The 22,269-nt window shown below is 37.5% G+C and overlaps 1 protein-coding gene across 4 annotated transcripts in view; it reads right to left on the bottom strand.

Moving 5' to 3' along the window:
* The window catches only part of rasgrf2b (Ras protein-specific guanine nucleotide-releasing factor 2b), a 45,231-nt gene that overhangs the window by 21,593 nt on the left and 1,369 nt on the right, over positions 1 to 22,269 (bottom strand). For all 4 annotated transcript variants that reach the window (XM_072387628.1, XM_072387625.1, XM_072387627.1 and 1 more), the window contains exons 2-5: positions 5,204 to 5,310; positions 4,358 to 4,505; positions 945 to 1,034; positions 688 to 824 (exon numbers count right to left, since the gene is read on the bottom strand). In XM_072387628.1, coding sequence (XP_072243729.1) covers positions 688 to 824; positions 945 to 1,034; positions 4,358 to 4,505; positions 5,204 to 5,310 — 482 coding nt within the window. The remainder of the gene's footprint in view (positions 1 to 687; positions 825 to 944; positions 1,035 to 4,357; positions 4,506 to 5,203; positions 5,311 to 22,269) is intronic.

Here is a 22,269-nt window from a genome sequence, read left to right as displayed (position 1 = left end):
GAGAAGTGATGACTTACGCAGCAAGACATGGTTTAGGAACGACATTGTGTAGCAAGACATATTAACATGTTAAATGTTAACACAATTACTTATCAAGACTTAAGCTGTGCCTCTCTAGAGAAATGTGTAAGGAGAATGTTTTGTAGAATTCATTGTGAAAATGCAACATTTTGAAAATACTGTACTCTGATGTTTTAAACATATTTTGAAAATATCCTGAATCTTAATTCTGTTTCACTGATACAAATCTAGCTGCAATTGTTTTCAACAACAATCATTTGTGACATGCCAACGCCTATATACCACCACAAACTGCTTTTTATAAAAAGAACCCCAGGTCTCAACTCTCCAATACTCCCTGCATAATCCTGCATTATTCCTTTCCAGCTCCAGCTCATTGTTAATCATCACAGCTTAACTTAACTCCAGATGAAAACTAGCAGGAGAGCTGGTTAATCTCAATTACAGTATGTTTGGAAGTCCTCCTGCCAAACTGACTTACTTAGATCAATCAAATTAAATTCAATTAAAACTAAATTACATGTACAGAGCGACCAAATCAAGATACTTTATCAAAACGATTAAAAAATCATTTAGATACGATATTTCCATAGTGAGATAACAACGCTGTAGTGACATCTTTGCTACAGTGTGTGCTGTTGCTCTGGGCAATATGTATTTACATACTCTGTCTCTGCCTCAACCATATTGAAGACGATCTGGTTCCTCTTCCTCATGCTCTCAGCGTGAGGAGAGCAAATGTAGTCCTGAACAATAATCTTCCACTTCCTGCGACAGAGCCAGCCCCGCATGAAACTCTGCACCTGTGGATACAAAGTTTAGGAGTAGCAGCACGCACACAAAAAAGGTTGGATGGGAATGCACGTAGTGAACATACTATATATGTACATGTTTGCAAAAGAAAAAAGAAATGACTTGTTTACCTTTTTGATCTTTTTTATATCGGGGTCTTCATTTTCATGATAGACGTGATAAGGCCGCATCCGCTCCTTGGTTTTGTTTAGAGCTACAATCTAAACAAAGGAAATTTAAGTTCAAATTTGGACAAAATTTGTCATTCCTACTAACAAAAAATGCCAATCGAACCATTTTCGTTAGTCATATAATGGGCGCCTTAAAGTGTAAAATGTCCTCTTTACCATTCATTTCAGATTTTCCTCATGATATCATCACCAGAATAAGAACCACAGACCTCCCTCCTCCACTAAAACCTAAAGAAATTCATTTTAAAACAATCAATATCTCTAATGCATGTCTGAGGCAAGATTCAACACTGACAAAAAGAACAGCTTATCCTTTCATTTCCTGCAGTCACAGCAGTTCTGTTTGGCATGTCCTTTCAAAATTGGATATCTGAAAAAAATCCTCCGAATTAGAATACAGGAAAAAATAACTGTGACTGTTAAAAACTATTGTAAATATAGCGAATAAGAAGATCTTAAAAAACTTTATTCGCTGAATACTTCTATTGAATGAACACTTGTTTGGGAAAGGTCAGATTTATTGAATCAAACAAAGACAGCAAATTCCTACTTCTCGTCATTTCGCTGAAAATTGAATTAGTGATATGAATTCATGCGTGTGCTCAGTGAATTGTTGGTGTGTTTTGAACAGATAATAATCAGACTTCCTTTTCATTGCTAAACTGTTGCCTTCATGGCTCCCTGGCTTACTGTAAGCAAATTAAGGCGTTCATGTGCATCATGTGGCACAAACAGCATAACACTGCCATGTTCTGGAAGGCTCTATGGAGAGGATAATAACTGATGTCAGGTATTAAAACATTTTTAAAGTGCAGACGAGTTGATCAATAATTGCAAAGTTACAGAATGAAATCTTAATGAAACTATCACTTCTACCAATGACTAATACATGTTATACAGCACCTACATGTGTTAACATGTAAATGAGCTGTCAACTTAAAGATATTTTAATTCTCATGATAGAATATTTTGTGCACGAAACCACACCCATGACCCTGTTATATACAGAGTATGTAGAGGATACGTAGATGTACCAACAAAAGTTGTGTTTCATAAAACCAGTGTTACCTGGAACCACATGTAAAACCTTGATTTAAAATAAACAGCTATTTGAAACAGAAACATAAACTATACAATCAAATGTAGCTTTTTAGTTCTGTTCAATAATTTCTTATCCCAACTAGCTTGAGGATCTATATGACCACTTTTCAAGTTTGATGATCCAATATTTTTAACTCAACAGACACGAGTTGGAGCACATTTCCCCCCTATGAGCCTCTCTTGACTGGCTCTGTTAGTCAGACTTTATTGTTCCCCTATAAAGCATTTAACAGGCAGGCTCTAGCCTATATTTCTAAAACTTTATGGCCACATGTCTTGTCATTGATGCTGAGGTCTGCTGACCTGTTGCTTCTGGTTGTGAGAACAAAGTGAAAGCATGGGCGAGACTGAATCATAGAAGCCACAACCTTTGATTGAGCTGTCTCTGCATGATAAGCTGGACTTCTACAATGTTAAATAGCCTCTCAAAACACATTTTTATTCATTGGCTTTTGTCTTGGCAGGAAATGTGCTTATTTTAACAGGTTTTTATGTTGTTTCATGTTTTTGATCTTTCTGTTTTGAATATACACATACATATATATATATATATATATATATATATATATGTTGTTAGATGTGCTTCATAAAGACATTTTACTTCATAAAGACATTTTACTTCATAAAGACATTTTACTTACATAACAAGTGCAATAACTCCATCCTCCATTGAGTATTATCAACTTTTTGACTGCATTTTTTTTTAAAGTGATATCTGTTTGTTTGGTTTTTTTAATCACTTCAGAAGTGATACTCATGATAACAGCAATCAAATCTTAATTAAATTCTAATTAGCATTATTGAGACACTTTTCAGCATTTCACCCTTAATGTTGATTAATTCGTGCATTTTTCCGGCAGTTTGACTGTGATGTCAAGAGCCAGAATCTTATACAATCACCTACTGTTTGCTCAGCAAAAAACTGCTATTGATCCAATTGGTGCAAACTGATAACAATGTACTGTTTTGTCAAACAGTACAGACAAATTAGTTGTGGTTAACAATGTTAACAATGTGTCTGGGCCTGTAGTGTTTTATGTGAGCCCATGGACAGAAATGTGTTGTTTTCAGTAAGCATTGCTGTTTCTGAGAAGGCTGATGGACTGTCTTTATTGAACGCTGAGCTTCTCCTCCCACACGCTGAGGTGACTGAGCACCGTTAACACCCACTTCTTCACTGCCATAAACACAGCCATGACAAAACACACACACAATGCATACCAATACATGCGGGTATGTATAGGTATAGACATATGCTTCTTCTTGGATCACCCTACTTGTGATTCATGGCAGGAGAGTAATCGCAGAACTGTGTGGGCAAGTTGTTGAGTAGCTGAATATAGAAGCTGACTGCCTGAAAGTTACAAAAAATAAATAATCTCAAGAAGAAGAAACCAAAGGTCCATGAAATATGTGATTTCAATATTCAGGATTCATCATATTCATCCAATCAAATATAGTTTGTGGCAAATTTAGTCTAGCTATATAAGCTGTTTGATTAGATGCCAGTTAACATTTGAATTGTGTGCTCATTATGTAATGTGTTACAGTATCTTTCTCTTCTCAATCTTCTGTCTGTACTGGGGGTCAGGTAAGTGCGGGAGGAAGCCAAGAGCCCAAATGAAATGCCCTAAGATTTTTGTTTGAGTTTGAGTTGGGTGCTGTATGGTTCCTTTCGGCAATGGCAAGCTATTTCTAATGAGATTGGTCCCAGAATTCCATTCAAATTAATTTGTCTATCAACTTCTCACAGCAGAAAACCTGCCTGAAGGGATATAAGTGCAATAAGAGGAGGTTATGATGTATCTTAGATAGCACAGACCAGCAAACACCTTTAAAACAAAGCACTAAATCTGATTGTCAAATGACGCCCGCTGTCCTATGCATTTTGAAAAACTAACTATCATCTGTTGAACAGAATTCATCCATTTTTGAATATTTTTTAATGGTAAGGAATTAGAATCCAGTATGAGAAAGAGAATTACAGACACAAAATTAATTACATGGTTGAACACTGATGAAACAATATCAACCAAATTGGCTGTGATATGAAGAAAATCTTGAGGAATATACTTTTAAGGTATCAGTGTGTGACCTATCCAGGGTGTATCCCACCTCTCGCCCAGAGGGAGCCGGGATAGGCTCCAGCCCCCCCACCCCAACCCTGAATTGGATGAAGCGGGTATGGAAAATGGATGTATGGCACCTGTGCATTTTGTGGGCGTGCATAGGTATGGACATAAATGATGTACCTCTGATTTGAGCCTCTCAATTTCCGTGTCCTGGTCCTCCAGCTGGGTGCGCAGCTGATTGGCAGCCACCTTCTCTGTCTCCACAATTTGTACAAGATGGATGTATTTCTGCATCAGCACCTCTCGTTCAATGATGATGTCGGAATAGCTGAAAAGAGAAGAAATGCAAAGAGCACAAAACTTGGATTGGAATGTCAAACAAAATATTTTCACAGGAATTCTTTTATTGTATCCACTGTTTAAAATTGTCTTTGTTGATAGCAGAATTGCTGCAAAAGCCAACTCCTTTCCATGGCAAAATATTTATGTGTGTCACATAAAAAGGAGTTTGATCCTACCAAAAAGTTTAATATGCTGTGACTTTTGCCTTTGTTTGGCAAGATACTCCTGTATAGGTGATGGATATCAAAAGTAACAACACATACAAACAATTCAACATACAATTTGACTTCACACGGACTTTAAAGCTATACATTATTGAGAGTATTAAGTCGCTATGAGACTAGTTAAGATTTATGGCCACTACCCAATGGATTTATGTTATATCTTCATTAGATCCATTGTCTGTTACTTCTGCCTCCGAAAATCTGAAATGTTAAAAGCCAACACTGAGCTTCACAATTGTAGTCCACAAACCAGAGGGTTGTCTCATAGTACTCACAATAACAGCTTTGCAGTACATTAAACATGATTGATAATTAACAGCCAACAACATGTTCGGTCACCTTCAATTAAACTAATATCCTGCAGTTTGTTGTGACCATGTATTTCCTCCCCATGCAAAGGAACAGGGAAGTGTCATTCATGTCTGTTGGAAATAACCTTTATACATTGTACTGAGAATACCTTGCTTGTTGAATTGCCTCCACCCATTCGTCGCACTCATATTCCTCCTCTGTTCGCAGCTCCAGGGGTTTCTGTCCATCATGACCAAACACGATGAGGAAGTAGTGCTAAGGAGACAGAAAAGGAAAGAAAGGTTGTTTACAACTGGGATCCTCAGACCAAATACTAATATGCAAATAGCCAAGTTTTAGAGAAAGAGATGTTTTGGTTAATCCTTTGAAATACTATCCTCAGATTCTCAGATTTGGTATGGGCACATCAGAAATGTGCTTTTCAGGCTCTTTCTCCATCCAGATTCATTCCATATAAAGTTCTACACACATGAAGCAGGCACAGTGTTAAGACAAGTGGAAGACAAGATGAATGAGGGTTGGTAGCTCAAAACAATCATTTGCTCACTGAAATAAAACATCATGACTCGCCGGCGCCTCCATCCTCCACCAGCCCATTATCTACACCATCAATTAGCTTGCTTTCTGTTACTCTCTTACCCCTCTATTGCATTTATGTCTGTCTCTCCTAATATCCTGATGACTTTCCTGATACAAATCTGCCTTTAAAATACTTTCCCACACAGAGACACATGCCGACACATGCAAGGACAAAGACGCACATCCACAGTAGTGCACACACACACACACACACACACACACACACTAGGCATTATGTGAAGTGATCGAGGCTTCTATTCAAATGGTCGTGTCCTGGAGCACTGGGTTACCAGAAGAGCTGCTATTCTTAGTGAAGGAAAACAGAGAAGACTGAACTCTGCATGGACTTTCTGTCCTCCACTTCTCTCCTCTTCATACATCCAGCAAATTCCTCCTCCCTCTCTCTTTACACTTCACGTACCATCCCACTCCACCTCCTCTGCCCTGCTCAACTGGCATCCTCACTTCTCTTGTTGTCGAAACCCACTCCTTCTCCACCATCTCCACATCACTTCATACTTTCATCTTTTTGTATCTCGCTCAGTGAGAATTCAGTGAACCAAATGTAGTCCAGAGGAGAGATATTTGCCCTGCAGGAGGATGGCTGGGCTTTAGCCCCCTGCATTGGTGATGGGCTAAGGACTGAGGACAGATTATCAAAACACACACTCACTCAAAGACCCTCCTCCACTTTCATCTCCAGCCTCCCATCCCTGCTTTTTATGTATCTGTCATTACACCCTTGCTGAATTTTACTACATAATTAATCATCTGTGGTCTAACAGTCTTTGACATGGAGAGAAGTAGATAGAGAAGAGAGAGCTGTTATATAATATTTCTTAACCGAGAACATATTTCTAAATTGTGTCACCACCTAACAAGAGATTTCCATGGCAACACAACATGCAATGCCTCCGCTGCATTTTGCACTTAAATTTTCTGCTTTTTGGTGCTGCCTCTTTTCATTTATTGCTTTTATGGATCCATCCTGCAATTTTCAACATGAGAAGAAAAGACCCCTAAATAGCGAACACAAAAATATTTGCTAATGCAGATTTCAGTGCATACTTAAGCCTACACTTTCTGCACATGGATGACAAAAGGTTTACTTTTATGACCATGGACAAGATGTGTGTTAGGTGAAGACTGGACTCCCTTTTAAAGCCTTATCAAAGTAAATTATGTTGGAAGAAATTATCCTTTGATCAGACAAAAATACCGTAGAATAATAGTATAAAAAGAAGTGAACAATTTTCATTCTGTACACTCAGTTGTATTACAAGAAGTGTTTTAGGGTGATGTCTCAATGTTTAAACACTAATAAGCCACATTACATTACATCACTTTACATTAAAATCACCGTGTCACAAAATATCATGGGCAAAATGTGCTTAAATAATAAAAGTACACACCATGCAAGCAGTACACAAAAAAGTGCCATGAAATATGTATTTATTCTATCTTAAGTGCCCATATTATTTGTATTGTTCATGTTCACATGGATGCACATGCAAGAAAATGTCTGGATCAATGATTGGAGGAGACACTGCAATGTGCTTGCAAAGATAAGAATAAAGGGTTGGTGCTACATTGAATCAGCTGGAAGGACTCTACACTTCTAAGTAAATGGTGCTTCCACCATTGAACACTTTATAAAAGTATTGCGTATCAAATATCAATTGGTGGCTAAACAGATTGATAGTAAAATGGCTAAATGCTTGATTCATATTTCACTGCTTACTGGTAAACAGAACAACACTTGTCATTTTAGTCCAGTTGATTAAAACCAGTTAATTGTTTCTTCTTCTTTTTTTTTGCAAGCATTTCAGCTACTTCTATATACAATTGAATATATTTCAAGGTCTTAAAATGTTTCATACAGCATGTCAGAATCATAATTTGAAAAGTAACAAGTAACTAACTCTGGCAGTTCATTAAAAAGTTCAATATTTACCTCAGAAGAAAGGGTATAACTATGATGTATTAAAACTTTAGTGATTTGGACTAGTGCTTATCATGCAATGATTATATCTTAAGGCTCCTCACAGTTCTGCCCCATCTGCATCCGCTCCAGAATGGTCTGGAGACTGTTTATTCAGATATTAAAATGTGTAACAACCAGTTTTTTTTTTGTTTTTTTTTTTTTCCCCTTGTCCTGTCCAGCATTATGGCAGCAGAATTGTAATCTGAATACCTTTTATGCCAAACAGATTTGCTTTGCCAAGGGAAGCTTTATAATAACCAGTTATAACAGAGTAGCCACCCAACTGCCAGTCAACATAACAACTAATTTCAGTTCACTTTCATTCATATAGTTCCAAGTAACAAAAAAGGTCATCCCATAGCACTTTACACAGAGATATACCCAATGAATTTCCTTTAGGCAAGTACTCGCTGACAGTTGGAAAAAAAAAAAAGAAGAAAAGACAGAAAAAACTCTTAACTTTAAACCTCTGGCAGAACCAGACTCTGCAAGGGCAGCCTTCTGCCTCGACCGGTTAATGTGAGGGAAGAGACAGAGCAAAGAAGAGCACAGCCTCACTGTGGCTAGCATCAGGACTTTAATGAGGACTGCAAGCACATATACTGTAGTTAGACACAATGCACCTATCATTGTTTAATGTAAATAAGTCAAAAGTATCACGTTAAAAAAATGTGTATGTAAGGATGGAAAAAAATAAAGGGATTCAAAGATTTGTTCGGATATACTAAATTTTAACATAGCTTTCTTTGCAAGAAATATTAACAAAATCAAATCAAACCGATTTATCAATCAGTGCTGAATCAAATCTTGTGTATTTTCTGTAGATGTTTATTCTGCATGCAGTACAATGATGTGGATTTCATTAGTAGCTTTTTTCTCTCACAAAAATATGCTACATACAGCAATATAAACGAGGACAAGCAATCCCATACATACCTGCAGCTTAACATGTGTAAAAGATATTAGCTCGTATGTTTGAATAATTAACGACCATTTTGACGTATTTCATTGCTTCCAACTTTAACATTTATATCTTACCATCTTTCCAACCCTTTCGCAGAAGCAGTGACCCAATTGCCCGCAGGTAGTAATTAAAGTTTAATATTACTGCACCCCTGACAGAAGATACTGCATCACACTGGACCCCCAAAACATTCAGCACTGTAGTACTATAGTGTGAGCTCATTAGCTTAACTGGAAATTTTATTTATGCTTGATGATTGGTTGCTCCTGTGGAGGCTGTAAACACAGTAAGAGCGCAGATTACTCAGATCATCCTAAAGTTGTGAACCTGCCACTGCCCAACTCTACAGTAATGTTTAGAACCACCGACTCCTTCTCCCTGAATATTGGCTCAAATAACACTTCATTCCTCAGGGCCTTCTTTGCCCTGCAAGAAATTTCCTTTAGACAATCAAAGACAGAGAAGAAAAGCAAAAGATACAGGGAGAAAGTGACTCTTTTCCAATTTTGTTCTCGTCATGTTGCAAACAACCAACTCAAGGCTCACTTAAAACTGTTTTTCTCTCTTTACCACAGAAACAGCTGACATGACTGTTACAGAATGACCTAAAGGAGAGTGTTGTACCATCACCAAGCGAGGAAGATTTTTATAATTCAGAAACAATTTTCTGTTAGTTATTGTAAACCTGTTTGTTGTGAGAGAAAAGGTGAGAAGCTCTGAGGATAAAAAAAAAAAAAAAAACCTGCTGCACAGACACCCTCAGGTTCATCATGAAGAAATATGCTGAAATATTTTTTTCTCTTGACTACAAATTGGAGACTCATAGATAAAACTGGACATAGTGGCTCTAAATGCACAGAGCAAAAGATGGCTGGGGGATCCAGAAAGATTTATCTGTGATAAATATTTAAATAACTAGAATAGCCACTAATGATGCAACACTGCCGTCTGCTTTGGTATCTGCACTGACAAGAGACCAACCTGCACTGTCAAGTGCCACAGATGGGCCTTGTTGTGCTCACTGACTCTCACTCTCAGCCTCTAAAAACGACCAGCATTTCACCGCTTTGCTGTGATTCACTTCAGTAGAAAGAGGCATGAATGACGAGTGTGTTAAAAGATATGATCCACATTTGAGCTAAATGTTTGTACATAACTGAGAGGCTGTTTCGATAACAAAAACAAACTGTCACACAGCACAGAACATGTGGTAAATGGCTTTGAGGGTTAGAAATTGTGCGTGCACATGTGCACATTTTGTTGACAAGCTTTAAAATGCATGCAATACATCTAAGCTTGAAGAAATGACAGTGAGGATCAGATGTTCAGGTATGCTTTTGGGTTGTATATATTTGTCAGTCTTTATCATTTATAAAAAGCAGGATTAGGCATGAAATTTACTGTGGTAGTTAAAGTTGAGGGTTGCTCAAAAACAACTTCTTCTAGCTAGTTTAGCAATTTTCCACAGTAGGTGTGTGCTTTGATTTTGCTTGTGAGTGGTCAGAGGTGGGGTGTGACACTTTCAATGTTATAATCAGGGACAGAGTCAGGGACTCCAGTCTTCTGTCAAAGTCAATTACAAATGTTCTTTTTATTTTTTAGAATGTCACCAATCACTCACCAACATAAGCATTATTTGCCCATCACTCACATCTCGAACAGTCTCTATGAGTCTCTATGAGTTCACCTTGATATTTCTAAATAATCTTTCTAAAAAAAATAGTACTAACTTCTTCAAATAGTACTAACAACATGAAGAAAGGTAATAAGTTAAAGAAAAAAAAAACCTTTTCGGTGAGGGAAACCTAGACTCATTTGCTATCAGTTTGGGAGTACTAAATGCAGATCAATTCAAAATCATTGAGTGATCACCTTTATCCTATACTTAAAAACTTCTATCCTGCACGACAATGCCCCCATCCATAGGGCACAAGGGGTCTTTTAATATGTTTCCATCATCAAGTAAAACAACTGTTATAGCTCAACCTGGCCATTTAATTTAATGACTGTCTTTGTATACAAGCACGAGAGGAAAATCAGTTGATTGACTGAAGTGTCTCCAACTATGAAACTGTAGGTAGTGAATATAACCCTTTCAGATTGTTAGTATTGGGCTGGCTCTAGTTGATCTATCACAGACCAAGAGAAGAGACAAACAATTTAGCTGTTAGCAATTTGGTGCCATGTTGAGTGGTGAATCGTATGTTTTGCATACGTTGAACAGTTTCCTCGTTTTCTTTTAAGTCCCATCTGCATTAGTGTTAGTCCAACATTTGGAACAATTTCAGTTGGACTTGAATGTCTACATGTAGCCTATCCGAAAAGTCGGATAAAAGGAAAATCTTGATTTTTTTCCAACATCATTGAAACATGTCTTCTGAATTGTTTGATTAGTATGAAACAATATGAATTATATATTCTATGGCCTTTGCAGGCACCAGATTTCGACACAGTTAATACTACATAACTTAAGACTACGTTCTCCTCCTTTATAACCAAAACATCAAATAAGGGACTATGTTTTGGCAGAATAATTTTGACGTTGAGTTTAACATTGAGGCTGTTCTGGTGCTCTGTCTAAAACATTGTTTTATGTTCAGCAAACAGTCAATGGAAACATTTTGGCTGGATATCACAGCAACAGAAATGGCAGGAAAATAATGTAAAAAAAACAGCTAAATATTTGTAAGTGTGCTCTACATTGCAAGTGACACCTGTTTGTGTTTCTATCACAATCAACTGAACATAGAAGAGCTCGTTTTGTTTTGTTTTTTTTAAATTACAAACTCAACCAACACCGATGCTGATCACAAAAATAATCAACACACACTGCGGTTTTGGTTCCATGTTTCAGAGGCACATCAAAGCAACAACTACTATGGTTACTACTCAACTTTGTCTAATCTGACCTTACATGAAAGCAGGCATATTAGCATATTAGAAAAGAGCAAGTATGCGGCAGAGCTGTAAGTTGTGTTGGCAAGTGTTTGTGAAGGTGAATCAGTGAATCTCCATCAGTGACTTTGATTTTTTTTTAAAAGACACTGAAAAAAAAGGCACTGCTACTTATCTTACCGATACATGGCTGCAGGAACAGCTCTAAGACCTCTCCACTCAGCTCCAAAACTTTATGTATAGATGAAAGACTATACGGTAAAGAAGGACTGCAGTGCTTGTTGACAACAGATAGTTTAATCCTGGACATGTCGCTGAGAAGGAGCGTCTCTGCACTGCAGATGTTGACCTACTGGCTGTGTCCTTGTTGTCTACTATACAGTTCACCTGTATTACCTATCAATGCTGTACATGTACTCTTAGTGAGTAAGTTGTTGCCATGCAACAAAAACAACACCCCAACCCATTGATGCAATCTCTGAAGATGTCTACCACACCTCAGTCTGCTACACTTCAACTCTCAGCTGATCTTATTCTATTTCATCTTGACATCTATCTATAACAACAGTGCAATTTAACAGTAATTCATATTGCAAAATAAAGCATTATTGAATTAAACTGAGTTTAATTTAAGTGAACTGAAAAAAATAGCATATATATCTCAGTTTCTATCTGCCAGGTTTCAGAGCAAATTCAGGCTTTTGTCTCCATCTATGGATCCATCTGTGTTGATTGAAACGATGAGACTCAAAATCATTAGCAGGATGGTACAATAAATTGTAAGATGTGCCCCCACCTTTGCACTCCTGCTGTAAAGCAGGGACAACTCTAAAGTCAGGGTGATAATTGTCTTTAGAAAGAAACACAAAAGAGAAAGAAGCAGACGACACAGAAAATAGAAAGAAACTATAAACTGGATTTCCTGTATCTGTGTGTGGGCGAGTGGGGGAGTATGTACACCATGTGTGCTTCCCTTTTTAGATCAGAAGAAAATAGATAATGAATGACAAAAGAGGCTCGTGCTGTGATCGTGAATGATTATCAAGAGATAATCTCAAACCACCTGTTGTTGGCCAATCTCTCAGCGGAACACAAAACCCCTCAAACATAGCGAGAAACTGCTGGCTCGATATTCACAAAAATAATATTAATTATTCAGGTTTGATAAAACCAGAGAGAGTGAATGAAAAGAGGACACTGGGTTGTGTTGAAATAAAAAACACATCAACATCAAAAACATCAATGACAATACTGAAAGACTGTCAGTGGTAATGCTTTGAGGTATTTCAGATATTCCCATTAAATTATGAGGTGTTTTAGATAATTAGACTAACATGCACATAACCTATTTATGATTGCAATGTCCCATAATAAAACAACGATAACCTCTAGATAAAGGTTCAGACTGTTGGTAAAACCATAAAAGCCACGACTGAGAAGATGTGTGTGGGATTAGTAGAATGGAGGGATTTGAATACACTGTCACACCAACTAATCATCTGAATTAGACTCTCAATGTGCCTCTCTCCTTCTCATATTCCTCTTATGGCTCAACGCCTGTTGCGCTCCTACAGGGGAAATCATATGCTGAATGAAGTCTCATAAAATGCTCCAAGGACAAGGGCAAAACAAACCAAACTGCTATTGTCACGAAGCACTTGCACACTGTAATAAACAGTTTAACTTATTTACAGCACTATCATCAATCATACTTGCCACAAAAAATAATGTAGAGGAGAAAAAAATTATCATCTGCCTTAAAGGAATAGAATGTCCTATTAAAGACATCTCATTCGATTCCAACTTAGAGTAAACTGATACACATAGCTGTTGGTCAAATATAAGAGTGCAGCCATTACTGACACCCCTAAAGCACACAAATTGAAATATTATATGTTGTTTGTTTACTACAAGGGCATTACTGTGGAATAGTGATTAATGTACTGCAGCACTCACCTCACCAGCAAGAAAGTTCTTTGTTTGAAATTAATTTGGGGCCTTGATATTCGGAGTTTGCATGCTCTCCCTTAGCCTGGCTTTAAAAGGGTGATATGACAACATTTCGGTAGGCAATTGTTTTGTGCCGGATAGCGTCATGTCACATAACGAGAGCCATGAGCAATTAGGATTAAACCATGTAGTATGTCACAATGTATGATCTTGTAATGCTAACCATGTATTTCTTTTATACGTAAATCTAACCATGACATACATAAATACCCTTACTATGTACTTTTAGCTCCAAACTGTGGCCATGAACGGGTGAGAGCAAAGTAGAAAATAAATTAATTGCAGAAGTCCAGTGAAAGTAAAAAAAAAAAAAATTGTGCAGGTCAGAAATTGAACCAACAGTCTCATGCTTGGAGGCCAAGGGGTTTAAAACTGAACGTCCACACCTTACAAGGCATTTCTGTTCTATTGAACGGTTGCACCTCCTGAGAGGAGTGGAAAGTAGAGAACTGCGGAAATAGTGTTGGCAGATTCGGTTAACTGGGGATTTAAAATTGACTGCTGGTTTGAGCATGAAGTTGTCTGGTTGTTAGTCTCTCTGCGTTAGCCCTGTGATAGTGGCAGCTCCAGCCCCCACAGCCCAGATCAGGATACAGCAGCTAGAGGATGCGTACATGCAAGAGCGATTTGACCCCCAACTGTATCATCTGGGTCTGTTAGTTTTGGTTTTAAGATCCTCGTTTTTGTACAATTTTGGGCATACTAACATATTTAGATGTATTTTAAAATTCCAGTTTTGGTCTCACTAACACAATCATAATTTTTTTGGGGCACTGTTTCACCTAAACTTGGATCCATCACCTTATGAGCTTAGCTTTGCCTGAAAATGAATTACAGGCAAACATAATAGTGAAACCAAAACTTAAAAAAGAGGTGTGGTGTCTGATGTTTACCACCTGTGCAAAGTTGTTTTGGGAAAATGATAAGAAGTCTGGTAATTACCAGCTGTGTAAGAGAGTCATGGGTATAAATCAGCACATTTTGAGAATAACATACTCCCTGATTCAGCATCCCACTGTTTTTTTTTTATTGCTCTCCATCTCTCCATACTGCTCATTTCTTGAAAGAAATTATTTTAAAGTTTCACTCTGAGACCATCACTCTGGCCCCAAACTCAACCTGTTTTACATAAGTACACTAATGTGCCTGTCTCAGAGCACTAATCAGGAATCATCTGTCTGTTAATAGAGATTTAAGTGATTTTTCCCCTCCTTCACAGTTTATTTTCACAGCTCATGAAAATAACTTTTACATGCTATCTTTGAGTTATTTCAATTATGATTTTGTCGGATAACACTGTGATCATAAAATCACGATTTTGTTCGAGCAGAGGGCCAGTCTGGACATGCTTTATGCAACTGCAAGTTGACTCAAGGGCTTAATGTGCTGATTTTCAGTGACAATTTCTGACACCAGAAGCATCTAACGAAAGAAAGATATATTAAAATACAATATATAACAACATGTTTATTAATTAGGTGTATTAATATACACCGTTTTAGCAAACAGATACGAAAGAATGGAATTCTGGAGCATGTGTGGAGCCCCAAGGCCCATTTGAGTTGAGCAAATACATATAAGAGTAATTCGATCCAATTGTATTATCTGGTTGTTATTCCTGATTTGTCAGGCTCGATTTAATCATTATTATTATTTACATGCATTTTAAACATCTGGGTTTGGTCGGACTAACAATAATTAGATTTTTCTTGTGTCACCTAGACATGCTTACTCAAACATATTCAGCCAATGTAGAACATTTAGAATAATCATTTGTATTTCTATTGTTGGATTTTCACTCTATCTCCAGAAGTAATTGCAGGGAAACATCGTGCCGCCTTAACGCCAAAGATACTGAATACAAAAGCCTCTTCTACGACTCCCATAGTGCAACAGCAGAGGTGTCTAAACACCATAAATCTGTTTTACTATATTCTTGAGAATTGCTGTGTGCCTAAGCTGATCACATAAAAACCAATCCTCACAAACACAGAGAACAACAAAAACGCTAATTTATGGCATACACTGAGTCCTCCTGTGTGTGTGTGTCTGTGTCTGTGTCCTTTTCCCTTTGCCACCACTCTATGACAGTCCCTGCTGAGACAGGAGAAGCATGTATAATAGATGGGATCAGCTCCAGCAATGATGATAAAAACACTGAGAAGTACACATGCTCCAAGCCCCAAGAGCTTCATGGTCTCCTCAAACCATGATGCACCAGCTGAAGAGCAGGCAAAGCAGAGGATTATCGGTTCAGAAATACAAACTTTATCCCACTGGCATATAGTATCACATCTGTGCCTAATATGTGGCAGTTTGCTAACTAACAGGTTTAGACTGTCCTCCCCAGAATATGTCCATGTGTGTTGTGTCTACATGCAACTGTGATGACATGTAAAACAGCAACCATAAAGGTGAATGTTTCATTGTAAAAAGAACGTATTTAGCCCTAACCAAGATTGTTTTCTCACTCTACCAGAGTAATGTTAATGCAACCAGAAGGTGACAAAAATGTTTTTGTAAAGTGCGGTTGAGTTATTGTCAGAGGGTAACACTTGCAGTGAAAAAAACAGTTGACATGTTGGTCTCCATCTCACATCACTCAAAGGAAAGGCGCTGTGCAAGGCTGCCTATTGGTGGTTATTGTTCAAATACTCGGTTAAGTCAAGATGTTACAAAATGAAGACAAAATTAGACAGTTAAATGGTTATGGTTTACACATTTTCATATTCTTGAGTTTCAGTTCTAGTCATGTCATGTGAATACTGCTTAACAGAAAACAACTGCCGAGTTATATGTTGCCATCTCACAATTTACAACCCTGGATTGTAACACTACCATGATTTGATATTTGGACAAATATACCTACTACATCTTTTGGATGAGACTGGACTATATTTATATGCACACCTCAATTTGGTTTTCCTTTGCTGGCATTGTTGGCAGAAGGGTATACTTTCCATGTTTGCATGTTTGTTTAACATAGAATGGTGAGGTGGAATAGAGGAGTAATAGGTTAAAGTAGTTCATTTTAAGCTTCGTACAGAGTCAGGCTTTCCCATTTCTAGTCCTTACGCTACATAAAGCGATTATCTTCACATTTGACAGACTGACAAAAATATGCATAAGCAAACTTCTGAAAATCCTGTTTTCTCTCTTCAAGAGAGGCATGTTTATGAACAGCTGACGAACTGGAGAAAATATTTTTCATAAGAGCTAGAACATACTAAAAAGTAGACACTCAAAGATTCTTGTTGTATCAGAGAGTTTAACTGAGAGTAAAAAAAACTCATTGTCATACGCACTTTGATACTTTTGCAGCATTTCAAACAGATGATTTCATCTTTTTATTCTGACACTAATGAAGGCCATAATGGTTCTAACACTTGGCAAAAAATTAAAAGCAGCCCTGCGGAGGAAAGCTGATCAGACTCTGGGAATACAGGGGAAATCAGCTCCAATTAGTGTATAACAGTGGAAACGCAAAGCACTGAGAGAGGCATGCAGAGCTAGAGCAGCTTTCTAATGAGAACTCATTACAAACACACACATTTGTATCAGGAAGTTAAAACTGAGGGTCTCAAGTGTTACCCCACCTTTTGTTGCATCAAGTTTATGAAAGAAATCTATGGAAATAAAACCATGTTGTCTATATCCACATCAAACATTTATTCTAAAGTAACCCAGCAAGATCAAACAGATAGTCAAATTTCTCTATCCTTTTCAAAGCATCCTTGGTAACAGAACTGAAAACTTGAAAGCTGGGAGGAAGACCAGAAAAATCTGTAAAACTTTATTACAATTTATTTAATCAGAGGCTGAAGCATCAATATACTGTATATAGGGCTCTCAGTGTAATATTATAGTAAGCAACTCATCATAAAATGTCATGGTATTTAAGAAAATATTAAAGCCTGCAAGAACACGGCATATTAGCCAATTCCAATTTAAATACAGGAAAATAGCTTGTCTCTCTGTCAGCAGGAGTGTGTAAAAACTGCCAAAACATATTTCTAAATGTGTCCACTTGAATCAGAGCAGACTGATCTGGCCTGCCACAGCAAGAATCAACTTCCTACCAAGGTATATTTAAACTATTGATAATATGTGCAATAGTGAAATAGAGCCATCCAAAAGATTTTATGTGATTCCGTCTCTCTGGTTGGAATAAATATGTATTTTCCAAATTAACCCATACCAAACACTACTTTTAGAGTGAAATTTTTTCATTTTGTTGTGAATACCATGGCTAACGCAGTTTTGTCTAACAAGGTTGGAAGAAGAGTTTAAGGTATGTGGTATTCAGTTGGTCGCAGTCTGCCATTTCATCACTTGATGTTTCTAAATCCTGCTTTTGATACTCAATTCTCTTTTGATTTGGAATCTTTACTCAAAGTTATGTCAATATGCTTGAAGAAAAACTTGTCGGTACAACAACAGTTACTGTTCCTGAACGGAGTGTCCTCCTCAAACGGAACATTTGTTTCATTACCAGTACATTACCTTGACATCTGGATGAACACTTATGTCTATTCACACTTTAACTGTTGCCGTGGAAGTTGTTTCAATTGAAAAGATTTCATCATTGAATGTAAGATTAGTTCTAAGAAATCATGGGATTAAAAAAAATCGGATCCACCTCTTTTTAAGAGGGACAAGGTGATCATTTCTGATTTAGAAAAGAATTAAAACTTTGTCCCTAAAGCTGTGGTGAGCACCTGTGAATAGACGACTTTTGAGTCCACCTTTTCTGATTTTGTAGCTGCATTAATTCCTTCCATTTCTTATGTCTGTTATTTGTGTGGATATTGGTTCTGGTACAACTCAATGATATTGCATTGAAGTTTGATGGTAATCTGAAAACAAACTAAATTGCATTTAATGGTGATTTGTTTCTGGTTTGTGGTCTCTACTGAGCTATGCTAAATCTCCTAACTCTTTACATGCATGTTCACATCAGCTATGCATAGCCACAGTCGCTGTGGAAACCATTCAGACTGGTGTGATTGCTCTCCAAATTATTTGAAGGGTTTGTATGTATATGAGAGTACAACAGAAAAAAAGAGAGGGAAGCAGTAGCTGTGTGGCTCACTGTGGGGGTGTGATGCTGCAGGTTGCTGGTGGACTCACTCTACCGCACAGACGAAAGTGAAGAGAAACAACAGCTCATGGAAATATAGAAGGCCTTCTATCGCTTTCTCCCACCAAACCTTTGCGTGAGGAATAAAACCCAGGATGACCAAACTAAAGTTCTCCTTGGCTGAGACTTCCTCTTCTTAAACATAAAACCCCCTTGAGCCCAAATAAATGTCTTTCTTATTTACTTTGCTCCTCCTATGTGCATGGCCACATACCTAAACAGTAACACACAAGCTCTCAAGATTTCACCTGAGGACAGATTGAAAATAATGCTAATTAAACACCACAGCTGTAGTGTCAGGGTGAGAGGGAAGGGATAAGAGAGTGAGCCAGCCAGTTGGATGAGTATAAAAAAGCAATCCAATGAGACATGACTGCCAAGCTCTGTAAAATCAGAGAAAGCAGGTTTTATGCTTGCATCTATGTCAGTAACAGCAAAGACATTTGTTCATTTCATCATCAGTAGTAGCTACATTACAGACAAAAAGACATATCCTCCTGTCTTCATGTAATCTTTGAGACGACCCTCTGTCATCCCCTATCAACCTCAAAGCTTCTGTTTTCATGCATCTCAAATGTAGTATCTGTATGCAAGCAGTATATTTCAAGAGAAAGACATTCACTTTAGAAGTTGGTGGGAGTCGGTGAAGTTACTGCTATTTCTGACCTCTCTTCACCTTCACACGATTACTTATTCATCCACTCACTGTCTCCTTAATACAGACTCAAACTGCAAAAAGTCAATGCTCTCAAGTGTATTCCTCCCTTACGTTTTCATGGGTGGGATGCTTATGAAGATACATTCTCAGTCTCTGAGACCAGCTCAAATCTGGGATTTGAAAAAGAAATGTTTCTGTTTTCTCTGTGATTACCTGATTGTTTGATAACCTGAAATTTTATGACCATAGCTTGCTAGGTTTGCTTTCTTTTCACCTCAATAAGATACACATGCAAATGACCATTTGCTAGGTTTGCTAAAAATATCTACCTACTAGTGTTGAGGGACTCTCTACTCTAGGAGCACAGTCACATTTTTATCCAAAATATTTCCACGCACATTAGACATATAAGTCACGAAGAACTAACCCAATGGGATTCAGCACTGGGTCTGTTGTTACAAATCCAGGTTGCATAAGCATAGATTATTTAAATCCAAAGAGCTTTATGTCAAATTGCAATTCAGATCACAAAGTGGCTGTTACTCTATCACTGAGTTGTGCTATAGAATGGGCCTAGTTGAACTAGAACTTATAGCTGGGTACTCTCAACTCAAATTAACATTATTTACAAAGAGCTTGTCAAGCATAGATGCCAACCAAAGAGCAAAATTGTCATAAAAACAATATGGATTTAAAAATGTCACAAAAAAACAGTTTGCACACAGCAATAAAATGTCAATCAAAAGCAAAGAGACAAATTGAGCAACAATTGTTAAAATTTACAAAGTCAACTCCCAGATTAAAACAGATAATAAAAAATAACTGAATATAATAAAAGCTCTTTCAAAAAGTTTTTGGCTTGGTATTGAAAGAAGAGAGGGTGTCCATGTTCGACACCCACACATGTAGCTGTTTCCACAGGGAAGGAGCACAAAAACTAAATGCCCTGCCTCCTACTCTTGTCCTGGAAATTCTAGAAACTGTAAGCAAGTATACATTCTGAGAGAAAAGACTTCTTGTGTTGGTGTATTTTAAATATGACGGTGTAAATCCATTTGGAGCTCTGTAAGTAATAAGCAGCATTTGAAATTCAGTTCTAAATTTTATAGCCAGTGTAGAGATACTAAAACTTGACAAAAGTGAGCTCACTTAGCTGTACCCATTGGGACTCTAGCTGTGGAGTTGGGACCAACTGCAGAATTTCAAGGGAGTTGTTTGGTCACCTATCTGAGATAGAACTACAGTAGTCCAGCCTTGATTTAATACACACATTGACCAATTTCTCTGTGTTACTTTAGGGAAAAGGATACTCCTGATTTTAGTTATATTATGCAGACATAGAAATACTGCCCGAGAGACCCGTTTAATATCAGAATGCAAAGAAAAATCCTAGTCAAAAATTACTCAAAGTTTCCTCACATTAGTGGTGGAGACCTAGGTTATCCCATCCAGCATCTTTGTATCAGCTATATTACTGGTTAGAGGGAAGGGTTATTACTGGTTTTCTTTTGGGGTGGAAAAACAATTCCCTCGGTTTTGGCTGAGTTTAAAAGTAGAAAATTACAGGACATCCAGATCTTTATATCTCCAACACAAGCTTGTAACTGCAATACTTTGATTAGTTTCTTGAGATTTAATATAGAAATAGAGATAGATGTCATCAGCATGTGATGAGTAGCATGGAGTATGACAGTTCTTGATGACATTGCCCAGAGAAATCACGTTAAAAGAGAGCACAACAGGTCCCAGTGCAGAACCCAGTGGAATCCCATAAATGACTCTGGCCAGTGTGGAGGATGCGTTGTTTACATATGCAAAATGGAATCTACAATACAACTATGACTTAAACCAGCCCAAGGCTGCGCCCTTTATTCTGATAATATGTTCAAGTATATGTAAAAGCATGTTGTGGATGATGGTGTCAAATGTGGTGATTTAACAGAACCAGTGCAGGCACAAGACCACAGTCGGAGGCAATAAGGAAGTCCTTTGTAACTTTAACTAGTGTAGTTTCAGTATTCAGGGTAGATTCCAGTATGAAATTGCCCCTATAAAGCAATGTTCTTCAGATGAAAAACTACTTGATTTCAGACAACTTTTTCAAAAATGTGAGAGATAAAAGGAGGGTAGATGTTGGTCTGTAGTTATGCCAGAATGTAGGGTTCAAAAGTAGGCTTTTCAAACAATTGTTTAATGACAGCGTTCTTAAAAGCCTACAGTACAATTCAATTTGTAAACTGAATTACATCTGGTTACTGTATCTAAATGAGACAACATTCAATGAGCTGCACTTAAACTGCAGCTGATGAAAGTGTCTAAGCTGTCAGCTCAGGTCCGTCAGCAAACCTCAACATTGTGTAGCACACTGGGAACTGATGAGGAGACTGAGAGTCAGCATTCCAGATAGCTTACAAGCATGTACTGGGGTCAAGGAATTATAATCTTATCTACATTGTTTCACTGTAACTAGTGTTATTGTGATTTGCATTGTGTTATGCAATGTGTGCTCTGTTGTTCACATATTTCTGTATGACTCTATGATTACATCACCACATGTGTACAAATACACTTTAATTTTATTTATTTAATTTTATTTTAAGCTTCACCCTACTAATGTACAGTAACAAGATAACATTAACTTTCTTCCAAACTGACCTCATGTCCTTTTAGCAGGCACAATTATACAACTACGTGACTAAGACAGTATATCTCCTCAACTGAAACACAAAAGATTTCAAATCAAAATAATCAAATGAGTACGTGAGCTTCAGAAAAAATCTCCTTATATCAAACTTAGTACTATCAAAGCTGACTTAGAACACGTGTGCAGCTGGTTTAAGTTACAAATCTAAAAAGTAATCTCTAGAGCTGTTCAGGTGATTTCGGGTCTTGGCAGCCACCAGATGCAGCTTCGGATCAATGGGGTTTGAGTGATCCCGTGACTTTGACCCACGCCGGTTTAAAACGTTTAAAAAATGAGTGAC

This window comes from Leuresthes tenuis, unplaced genomic scaffold, assembly GCF_036924035.1.
Source record: "Leuresthes tenuis unplaced genomic scaffold, fLeuTen1.0.hap1 SCAF_6, whole genome shotgun sequence".
In the NCBI taxonomy this organism is placed as follows: domain Eukaryota; kingdom Metazoa; phylum Chordata; class Actinopteri; order Atheriniformes; family Atherinopsidae; genus Leuresthes; species Leuresthes tenuis.
The sequence above is the reverse complement of the archived record's forward strand: the minus strand, read 5'-3'. Positions and strand labels throughout refer to the sequence as shown.